We start from the raw sequence: 12267 nt of genomic DNA, 5'->3' as shown, positions 1-12267 counted from the left end.
GTTTTGAATATATTGTAAAATATTTGTCACTTAATATACTACTTGTTCAAACTGTCATACCAAAAACAAAAGACAGTTACACAGGTAAGTTTTTATCTAAAAATCATTTTTACCCTTTTGAAGTATAAGTATAATTTGTGCTCAAAATAAATTATTCTTTTTTGTACCTTTAATTTAACCTATTGTTAACATATTTGACATCTGTTTGCTTGCTTGCTTTTTTTAGCCACCATCAAAGAACAGGAGAGAGAGAACGGAGCTAAAACCAGATTTCTTTGACCCTGCTTCAATCATGGATGAATCAGTAGGTATAGTCAAAGGAGGGGAAAACTGAAAAGAAATTTAATTGTAGGAGTAAATATATAATAAACCTGGGTGTGTAGTTGGAAAGGAATTCTCAAGGCACTGGACATTTAATCAAATATTAAATATTGCCTTGTAATTATTTTGACAACTGGTATATAGTTGATGAAGCTATTTTCTGATGTACTTTTATTTTTTAAATTTTTTGAATTTTATTGTGTAATACAAGGTAGTCCATATGACATCAGTAGTGGCTTTTTTCCAATCACATGACAAGTAATTAATGTAAACAGTATTCTTGAATTTCTAAGTAGGGATGACAGAAATACCACATTCTGTTGATAGTAAGGGTTTTCTGATTTTCTGTGTTCTAAATGTAATTCCCTGTAGTTATATAAAAACCAAAATGAGAAGAGGACAGTACTGCTAATGTGAAAAGACATTTCCGTGGGAGCAGTTAATAGTATGCATTATATACTATATGACTGGATTCCAAGACAAAGATCCTTGTTCTTGCTGATTGAGCCATTAGGGTGACTTCACAGCCAGTTGTCAGCAGTGGCTGACTGGGGTCTCCTCACCAATCAAAATATGTATTCCTTGCATCCTTTGTGTTACATGGATTACAAAATTTAAATAGGGGAGAAATGTTTAAATATGTTTCCCCAGTTATCTATAAGGATGTAAAAAGTTAACCCCAAGCTAGAACACCCCACCCCTACCTCCCATGATCCTGGTTAAGCCGTTACACTTAACATTTAAATATTTAACTTTTTAAATAGAATTTTGCATCTCTAGTTACTTCTATTGGGCATAGACATTTTATTTTTCATAAACCCTGTGATATCCACTTCAATAGCTATTTTTCTCTTTCCCCACCCATGTCTCTTCTGTTCCCAGCTTCCATATAAACTTATCATCATAGATCAACAAGCTGGACCAGAAACCTTTAATCTAGCTCCTTTAATCAGTCAGAGCCAGTTAAAAGTATTGTGGTTTTACTTTACTAATGCTGCTGATCACAGTGCCTAGGCTGGGAAGGGGAAATGGCAGTTTTCCTTTGAAGTCCTTTTGTTGTCTGGTGGAAGGCAGAAAAAATGGCTAAAGAAATTCTGAAAGCAAACAGCTGAAAACATCCTTTTTCCTTCCTTCTCAGAACCAGCTGTCATTTTTAGTCATTTTCAGCATTCTCTTAGTATTACAAAATTACAGAGACAATAACAAGCTGTAGCAACCCAACTAGCCAGACTCTGGTAGGAAAAAGCAGTATGAGAAGATGTTCTTTGGGTATAGGAAACCTTCGTGGGGGCATGAGAAATAAAGCAAAATTAGGAAAAACGATTTGATATACACGTAGTCAAAATTATAAAGGGGTGGGGTTTATTTAGTAGAAGGATACATAATATAAATTCCACTGAAGATTTAATACACACAGATCCGTCTGTGCGTCCATTTATCTGGCTTACATACGTACTCCATTTTAGCAGGCATTTTCTGATAGCAGGAAGTCTTTCCAAAGTATGGACTTTTAATGGGATTTTTGTGCTCTCCTCTGATAGCAACACCAACCGCCTACTAAGCTTTATGTCAAATGTAAAACATAAGGCCTCCCCCATAATCTTGATTTTTATTAATGGTAGATAGTGGAATTGTTTTAAACATCTTTTTCATCTTATTGACATGTTGATGATACTCAGCCTGGTAGCCAGTTCTGTTCCTCTGAATCCAGGATCCAATCTGATAGTTCTAACTTCAAAACTCAAGTCAAAGCCTTCATGTTTACTATAGGCCTGCTTCTGTTTCTTTCCTGCTGCCTGCCTCTTCTGTACCACACTTTCACTAAAACACACCAGAGCAAATACTTTTACCTGGGATTTCCCTATATATATTTTTAAAAGGTTTTTTGCAGGATGACAGTGTGATGTCATCCTGTCACACTGCATCCCACAGGAAAAGCCCCACCAAACCCCGGCCTGGCCCTTCCCAGGATCCACATTGAGGCCTGGGGCTGCCTTGAGCCCCAGCCCTTCCCTCCTCTTCCCAGCTATGGGAAAGGAGGGTTGGTATGACTTGGGCCCAGCTAGGGTTGCCAGATGGTTTCACAAAAAATACCCAACAACAATAAAAAAAAACCACCAGGAAAAAGTTTGTTGAGGAGAAAAAAAAAGTGGCCCCTTTAAAAGCTGCTGGTGAGGCTTTTTGGCCCTAACAGGCTGTCAGTGACCACCCACCATCTTGCCTCCCTGTGCCAGGCTGAACAGCTCCCCAGTAAGCACTAGGGTTGCCAGTCTGCCTCTATATTGAGCTGGACAGCCCAGGATTTTCGCCTCCTGGCCAGGGAAAAATCAGAAAGTACTGGACATTTTAGGTGTCCTGCATTTTCTGAGTATTTTTTTTTACCAGACAGGAGGCAAAAATATCAGACTGTCCAGTTTATTACCGGATACCTGGCAACCCTAGGCCCAGCGTCTCCCAGGACAGCAGCTGCAAGCCACATGACCCTTCCCCTTATCTCCCTCTCCCCTCCACATGCTCTAGAAGGAGGAGTGGGAATTGTGAGCTGCGTGGCCTTCCCATACCCAGGAGGAGGCGGGGGGGGGGGGGAGGGCGAGCCACACAGACTCTCATCTTCCCCAGAAGCCACGGGGAAGAGGGCTGTTGCTCATGTGGCCTCAGTCAGGATGGGTAGGGGGGTTAAGGTTGGGAGGGGTGGGAGAGAAAGGATTCAGGGAAGACACAGCAGCATTGGGGGGAGAGAAGGGACCTGGGCTGATGCAGTGGCAGGGGGCAAGTGTGGAGGGAAGGAGAGGGACCCGGGCTGGCGTGGCCAGAGACAAGCCTTCCCAGGAGCCAGGGTTGCCTATCCCTTGCAGGGGGGAGAGCGTTGCAAGTGTAGCACCAGGGTACATAGCCCCCTACCTTATCCTAAATTAGAGCTTAAATTTAAACATACACCTGTACTTGCAGTTTATTAGCATGACCACATGGTGGCAGCAGATGATAAATTACAGTACTGCAAGTGCATGTCTCCAGAGCAACTGAGTGAAGTGAATGTGCAGTACTAAATGAGTTAATCTGCTTACATTTAAAGATTTAAAAAAAATCTGTCTTGAACTGCTATTTATTTGAAAGGCAGTGCTTATAATCTGTATAAAACATCATTCAGGAATTATACCATTCAGTATTTAAAAGGACTAAATCAATTATGCTGTCTAATTTTGTAAACACACACACCTCCTGGATAGGGTTAGTACAGGTTTCTTCATGGAACTGCTTGTACAGATACCTCACTCTTGGAGTTTGTGCCCCAGTTAAAACAGTTAGGATTGTCTGTGTGCCTCTACAAATTATCATGTGAATTCACAATTTAGTTCATTAAGAAGTTATGGTAAGTTCCTTGTGATCTCACTTGTTTTGAGGTGCGCATGTTGTCATTGGCACACAGGATTACTGGTATCTCATCACAGTGTATTTGTTTGCCTCTTGTAGTTTAGTTCAGTTGCGTGTTGAGTTAATTATTAGGGCCAAGGTCAACATTAAGTGGTGTTTTGATACCAGGGAGAGTGTGAACATCGGTATTAGATAAATTCTTGCTATTACAGGGAATGAAGTTTCATTTATATATCTGCACTATATTTTGATTATCAAAATCTTACAAAAAGCAAAGGAGGAAAACTAGTGCATCTAGATATTTTGGGGGGAGGGCAGTTAGTCCTGAAACCTGCTTTTGATGGGTTCAGGAAGCAGCTTCCTCTCCATGGTGTGAGATTCATCCTAGAAGTCTTCCAGAATCTTCACCAAGATCCAGCTTTCTTTCTCTTAATCATGTGGTCTCTCTTTAAATGAGGTTTTGGTTTTATTGAATTCCTTACTAGTTGTATTTTTCTAAGTAAGTTGCCTTTATCAATACCCACTATTTAGTCTCTATATCCTGGGGCACATCTACACAGCAGGGCAAAAGTTGAATTAAGCTATGCAACTTCAGCTATGTCAGTTGCGTAACTGAAGTAGAAATAGCTTAATTTGGCCTTGCCTACCCAGCAAGAAGTCAAAAGGAAGAACACTCTTTGTGAAAGAACACCCCATTAGTCCTTGTGAAATGAGGGTTACAGGAATCAGAATAAGAAGTCCTCCAGCTCACCATTATTTTGAAATAATGGCTTGCTCTGTAGAAACACTCTTTTTTTTAATTTCAAAATAATGTTGCTGTGTAGACCTAACCCTGGAGAGCAACTGAGAGGCAAGAAATCTTTGTTGACACAATCTACATCAGTACATACATGTATGTAGGCCACTCAATCCATGGCTGCCTTTTAACTATTCTGGAGATTGCATAACAGGATGCTCAACTTTTGTTTTGGATATGAGAAATTGTCATCTTCAAAGAATTCCAGATTAATTGTTAATTATTATCTAAATGAATAGAAATATGAGGAACTGTCATGTTTTTTTTATGGCAGACGTATTTTTAATTTTTTGAGGACCCTCTAACAAATAAATACAAGATGTTTTGTTTTCAATACTATAGATTCAATAATTTCTTCATTTTGGAGTTAGGAAACTATAGAAAACTTGGAAGCATTTTTTTGTGTTTTGATGTGATGTAAACTAAGTAGTGCACTCTGGGTTTTTTTAATGTTTAAGCTAGAATTTGTAGAAAAATATAGATCAGATAGCAAGTGAATTGTTAATATACATGATTTTTCTCTTTGTGTTAGGTTCTTGGGGTGTCAATGTTTTAATACCGGATCAGCAAATAAATCCATGATGAAGTCATTTTCTATGTGGAAGAGGAAGTTTTTAAATACAAAATTGTGGTAGATACAGTGAAATTCTGAACAGATTTTTCTCTAAGGAGAATGACATGCTTTCAAGATCAAGTGCATTGAAGGGGCAGTTTTGTTTGCCTGAAAAATGAAATGTAAAGGACAAGTAAACAGTTTAAGGATAAGCTACAGTTTTTGTTGAAAAACCAATATTTTATGTGTTATCAGATTATTATTTCAGAATCATAAGTAGTATTCCACCTTTGTTTTAATCTAACATTCTAAGAAGTGCTTGGTACAGTTTTGAGCACCTCTTTTTATACATTTATTAGGTGTACTAAATAATCATGCACTCTTCTGGATTTGTTTAGATCCATGAACTGAAGTGACAGGTGAATTGATTTTCTAGAATTGTAAAAGCAGAAGAGTTTGGGCATTTAAAATTAAATGCTTAAATTGCATAAAGAGAAGCTTTGATTTTAATTGAGATAATCATGGAGAAAAGTAAACTTAAATGCAGAATTTTATAATTTTTTTTCATCTAAAATATTTTTTGAATCAAAAAGCTTCATCCTTGCCTTCTCAGAACTGCCAGAAAATAACATAACTCAATCATGCTTGCCCCATTATCAACCCTGAAAGTTTGCTTGTCCTTTAAGAAAAATGTAATGTTGTGAAATTCCTTCCAGTAGTGCCACTGTATTTTGTCTCCAAATAAAAGAAGCTTATTGTAGTATGTTTGCAGAAAAATTCTAAACAAAAAATTATACAGCTTATTAGAGTGTGGGAATAGGGATCTAAATTTTAAATAAAATTATATATATATATAAATTGGTGCTGATTTTATAATTGCGCAGTTTGTTTAGTTTTTTCTTACTTTTAAATTCCAACTTAAAATTATGAGGTTTCAGAAATATATTGAAAGTTTAACAATGTTTAAAAATAGAAAAGCATGAGAATTCATGCTTTAAAAATGATTTTTAAATTTGTATTTTATATTGTTTTATCTATCTGTCTTTGCAAGCAGTCTTCAGGTTAAAGATACTTCTAACAGGTTACAGTACATTTCTTCTGTATGTAAATTAAATTGGATAATAGAATTCATAAATCACCCCATAATATTCTTTGAAAGCTAAGCTTTAAACTCCATTTTTGTCCTTTCACAAATAAATTAAATCAGTTTAAAACAGAAAGTGGATCTATGCCATTTTGACATCAACTTATTTTGCAAGGCTTAGGCAGCTAGACATCATTTTAAAGGAAATATTAACTTATATTACATATGTATATTTTTTGTCAGTTGTCTCTCAGTTCTTGAGGTATATTATTTTAATCATTCCATGCCTTAATACGCTTGCAATACAAGAATTTCCCCAAATGGGTGAATACAAAAAGGCTTCCTGTTTTTAGATTCAGAAATTAAACATTGGGCTGTGGTAGCCAAAAACCATAGATTATCTAAAGGATCATGATAAATTGTAATTATTTTACTAAGTCATGGGATAACAGTATTCTCAAAACCAGATCTGCCTAACTCATTTTACATAAATAAATATTCTCATGTCTAAAAGTACTGCCTATATTGTTTTTCACACCACTGCATTTAATAGAACTGCTGAGAGGACTGTATATATGATTTTAAACTTTAATTGATTTTTTCTTACTCTTGAACGAGTGTTTCTTTGTGAAAGCAGTTCTTACAGCTTTATGTTTTCAACCAGCTAAAATGTTTTATATATTTACCTTAACCTGTTGTCCTCCACATTCTATTGTCCTAATTGTACTGTTTTCTGATTTGTATTTATGTCTTGAGACAGTAACTTTTTGAATAAAAATAAACCTACAGTATGTTGTATGTTTGATCTTTTTAAATCAGGGGATAGGGAAGGACATTGAAAATAAGGATGTGAGTGATGCAAATGTTATTATGTTTATAGAAATTAAATCTTTTTCCATGTCTTTTAAGTGTTTGTCTCAGAGTTGAGATAATGTATGGAAAACTGCACTGTTTTATATTTGTAATAAAATGTACAAGTTTTTAAAATGTGAATAAAGCACTAATTGGGTTAATAATTTAAAGTAGAAAAGTTATGCAATCATGATTGTTTTAAATATTATTTAATTTGGGATAAACTTGTAATACAAATCTTTAGCAGTGTAAATACAAAGTAAGCTTTTAAAGAGGCTAGAACCTGAAAATAAAATTTTAAGATTTGTACAATACCCTTGTATGCCAGGAAATCAATGACCAATTGGTTTAAAAAAGTGTGACAGTACCTGCTCTCTAGTATTTCTGTTCTTAAAGGTATGTTGGAGTCCTTTCCTCTACTAATTGACCTTGTCTGACATTTATAACTATTTTAATTCAGATGCTAGAAGTGGGCGAATGATCACATTGAGTAGTAATAGGTACATAAGTTGATATGTCATTAAAGGTGATGATTCTTTTTGTTGTAATCAGTATCTCGGTGCTCAGCACTCTCCATTGGTTGCACACAACATCCTGACTCCTGGTACAGTAAGGTAAACAGTTCAAGCTTATTTTGTACATCTTGGTAAACATTTGATCTAAATGATACTTTTGATATTTGTACATTTTGAAGAAAATATTTTCACTGTCAACTTGTTGTATTATACATAGAATGAGGTAAATATCAGCACACTCTTTACTTTGTACCATTCATTATTTTGTATACCTTTGTCATGTTGCTTCAAAACTGAACTGTCCAAATCTTTTCAATTGTTTGACTTACGGAAGCCCTTTCCAGTTATCTCACGATTGAGTACAATTTTCCATAGAGCTGCCAACAGTGATGGCCAATGGCAATGTCTTTTTTTTCCCCTTGAGTTTTGAATTAATTGAGAGCCTAGAAATGTAAGTTCAGGTTACTCCTATCAATATGCATTTCCTCATCTGTCATCATATTACTTGTTCGTGTAGCCTCTTGGTCCCTCTGAAGTTGTTTGTGATTGTCTTTGGTCTTGATTTATCAACTAACTTCTTGTCCTTTGGAGATTTTGCCACTTCATTACTCCTCTTCCTTTGCAGACCTGTAACAAAATGTCCTAACATCTGTCCTAACATACAACTTAAGGGCACCGCTCTTTTACCCATGATGAAAATGTACACCTACTCTTTTATGTCTCTGAGGCAGATTTTGGATAAGGACAGTAGTTTCCCTCTCATCACGATCTAAGTTTCCTTAAAAGCCTATTGTGAAGGACTTTGTCAAATACTTTTTGAAGGTTCACATAATTAATAGCCTGTTTTACTTTATCTTCTATTTTGTTGATATGACTAAAGAATTCTGATGGATTAATGAAACTCAGTTTTCTTTTGCAGAAGCTATGCTCCTACTATATTATCATTATGCAGATCTTGGAATTTTATTTAATATTTAGTTTTAACGAATTTGTGTTACTGAAGTAAAGACTTCCTGACATAATTCCCCAGGATCACTCCTATCTCCATTTTTGCTACTTTAAACATATATGTTCCTGTTTTTTTCAGTGGCATCAGCTATATACTTGTACTTGTGTATCTGTTTAAGAACCATTTGTGTACCAAGAAGTCAAGCGAACATAAAATATCTCCAATGTAATAGTTATTTTTACAAAAAGAAAAAACACTTGTCAGCTCATCTTCTCTCACCTCTCTTCTTTCCTCTAGTTCCTTCCATGGTGAGCATTGCTTGTGTCTTGTTTCTTTGATTATTTAAATTCTCTAGTTTTTCCTGACTGAAAAATAATGGTGCCCTTTCACGTTTACCTTCTTATTTAAGCAGATTTAATTGTATATTTCTGTAATTTCGTAAGCATTAAATACTTCATATAATCAGGCAACATTTAAAAGTATATAAATACAGATAGTTTCTTTTACCCAGAGACTAATTATAGTGATAGGATTATTTTTGGATTGGTTTTGGATTAGGTCTTACGTTTGAAAATTTTGTTTTTAAGTAAATCCATGTCTACATTTCTTTCAGGATATGGTTACATATATCAAAAAACTAACTTGAAAAACATAATCAGAGTTTCATGTTAATTTCCCTTTATGCTAGAGCTGATTTTTGATGGAAGAAATGAGGGCAAGAAATCAACAGTTTGTTTATATCACTGGCTTCATAAAGAATGAAAATCATGAAGTTTCAAAAACTGAAAAATAGAATCACCTCATTCCAACCTTTCAAGAAAAAGTATTAAAGGGATTACAAAATGAGAGTTATAAAATAAATAAATTAAAAATAGAACTGTAAATAATTAAATATGAAGGGTGGCTGGGTTCATGGCATGTAAAATTCAAAATGATATGGAGCCTCAATGCTCCAGTTTATTCTTCAGCTGAGAAGAAAAGCTAGTTGTTGAAATGTAAAACACATACCAATTCAAGATACTAAAAACAAAATGATTGAGAGAAACTGAAATATTAATTTGTTACATTGCCAAAGGCAGAATTTCTGGTGACCTGACATGGAGCAAATTGCTTAGTTCTGAAATTTCCGGCAACACCAATGGAGTGTTGGAAGTTTAGATGAGAGAAGTAGGTCATTTGTAACAAGAAAATTACCAGGTAAGAAATTTCTATTAATCTATCCTAAGTAATGTCATTAGCCAAGAAATTTCTATCCTGGACAGTACAGTGTTCTAACTGAGCTGACAAAACTGAGTTATGTGAGACACGGATGACTGCTTCTTTGTAATCTGGCTTCCCATTACAATTGGAGATGCTGCTCGATCTGCCGGAACTCAGTTCTGGCATAAGTCAGAGGTACATAAGAACAGCCATACTGTGTCAGACCAAAGGTCCATGTAGCCAAATGTCCTGTCTTCCGACAGTGGCCAATGACTGATGCCCTAGAGGGAGAGTCAAGCAATCCCTCTCTTGTTACCCATTCCCAGCTAGGGACACCATTCCTACCCATCCTGTCTAGTAGCCATCAGTCGACTTATCTCCATGAATTTATCTTGTTCTTTCTTGAACCCTGTTAAAGTCCTGGTCCTTACACCCTCCTCTGCAAGGAGTTCCACAGGCTGACTGGGTGCTGTGTGAAGAAAAACTTATTTTTGTTTGTTTTAAACCTGCTACCTATTAATTTCATTTGGTACCCATAGGTATAGTAGGGCATAGGTTTATCTTGAATTGATATGAATACTCTCCTATAATTTCATCAGTAGAGGTTTCTCTCTGAGCTGTGGAGTGACTGGACATCATCTTAGTTAACTGGTCTGTCTGGCCATTGACCTAGATGATCTACAGAGTACTTCAACATACTGAAAACTTAGCAAGAACTTTTGTATGGAACTGCTATTAGCCACACCATATGATCATTCCAGGAAGCCATGTGTTTTGCTTTTTCTTTTAAGCAGCAGTTAAACCACAGTTCTTGAGTAACACGTATCAGGTCTTTATTATCACATTGCTTTCACAGCTTTACATTCTGTTTTTCTAACATTTGAACTTCACAATAAGCAAAAAAGCAAACCACATCCACTTGTTTTTCGTATTATGCATGAAGGAGCTTAGTGATAACCAGACGTGATGGACTTTGTTTAAACTTGTTTTAACATTTTGCTCTTTGTATCCTTTTATATATAGATTTTCACTTTTAAAATACTGAATTGCAGTATACCATTTTATCCCATGTACCAGCTGGTGACAGATCTCAGCTCATCCCTTTTTGTCAGGATGAATTTTTTTGCCTTTCAAGAGCTGGTTTACTAGTTTCAGTTACTGAAGTTTTCCATTATAACCATGAGTTAAAATGCTTTAAAGTGTGTATAATGATGATTCTAATGCTCCAGCAGTTCAGTTATACCAATTAAATTGTGTAATTTTTTTGTATTTACACTATTTTAAGTTTCTTTGTGTTAAAATTTTCTAAACTGTACGGTTTGTAATAATTGAAACCTGTGAATTAGTATTTTTACTGTGATAACTCTTTAAAGAATACTATTAGAAAATTGAAGATGAAATCTTTTATTTTAGGAAACAAAATGTTTCCTATTACTTTCAATAGCTACTACTTGGTGAAAAGAAATTCGCTGAAGGCGTGATCAAAACTGAAAGGTGACATTCTATTTTTAAGTGACTTTCCTTGCAATGTCTTCCTTTATCTTTTACAACACTGCATAGAATAAAAGTAAATTAAAATGTTGCCCTGACTCCCTTTGTGTCGAATGGGCAAACAATAATATGCAGGACAGGGCTAACTTTTGTATGTCTGGCATAAAGCAGGTAGTATTCTGTAATCAGTTTTCAGAATAGCATGTTACAGGAGTTTTAGGTGCCTGGCTTCTTTTTCTGGGATTCATTCTTAACTGACCGAGCTGAATATCTGGTTAATTGTTATGGTGTGGTAGCTTCAGGTTTTTGTCAGTTAAACTTAAAGCTGTGGATCTGGGCTAACCGTCTGGAAGCAATTTCCAATCAGAAATTCTTTCCTTTTCCAGTCTCAGGCATTATGTTCAGGGCACTCAATCCATTTACAGAATTCAAAGGACTTCATGCCTTTCAAAGTTTGTTGGGTCCCTGCTTACAAAGCATCAGTTCTTTCCAGTCCAAAGAGCCTTAGGTTTCCTTCTTAATGTTTTCAGATAATTTTATTGCCTTTTCTCTTTTCAAAGGGTAACAGAAATGGATCATGACTGGAATTACCCATTTAAAACCTGAAATAACTAACTTTTGTTTTTAAATTACAGGGAAAAAAGTTATGGAGCAGGTCAAAGTCTTGGCCAAGAAGCAAGCTCTTAGACTAACATCTTCTGGAAATATAAATAACAGTGTTGCTACATCAGCATGAGAGCTCCAAATGGAACAAAAGATTTATCTTAAATCCATGCTGAACATAGGAAATAAAGATGCCAGTGACATTTTACCTATGAACCCTTCAGAAATATTTTATAGAAAAAGTAATGCCAACCTTAACTGGCTTTGCTATCTTTTTTATAGATTATTCCCGAAGAAGGCTTCATGGTTGAAATGTTACTAAATTTTATTTTCTATTGTCAGTGTGATTAAAGATGGTCTGTATGTTCCAATCTCTCATCTGATATTTAACTAGTCAGAACAGTCAAGCTAGATTCCATATGTTGTTCATGTCCAGGAGTGGGCAATTATTTTTGATCAGGGCACTCCACAAATGTAATAAGTGGTTGAGGGTCGCACTCTTCTATTATATTAATGGAAGAGGTGTGGAGT

General features: G+C 35.5%; 1 protein-coding gene across 5 annotated transcripts in view; it reads left to right on the top strand.

Annotated features, from left to right (window-relative positions):
* The window catches only part of STAG2 (STAG2 cohesin complex component), a 223882-nt gene extending 216734 nt beyond the window's left edge, over positions 1-7148 (top strand). For all 5 annotated transcript variants that reach the window (XM_075940974.1, XM_075940976.1, XM_006115390.4 and 2 more), the window contains 2 exons: positions 227-304; positions 5022-7148. In XM_075940974.1, the coding sequence (XP_075797089.1) occupies positions 227-304; positions 5022-5045 (102 nt within the window). In that variant the 3' untranslated portion in view covers positions 5046-7148. The remainder of the gene's footprint in view (positions 1-226; positions 305-5021) is intronic.
* Positions 7149-12267: the final 5119 nt, after the last annotated feature.

Source organism: Pelodiscus sinensis, chromosome 13, assembly GCF_049634645.1.
Source record: "Pelodiscus sinensis isolate JC-2024 chromosome 13, ASM4963464v1, whole genome shotgun sequence".
Classification (NCBI taxonomy): Eukaryota; Metazoa; Chordata; order Testudines; family Trionychidae; genus Pelodiscus; species Pelodiscus sinensis.
This window is presented reverse-complemented; position numbering and strand designations above follow the sequence as displayed.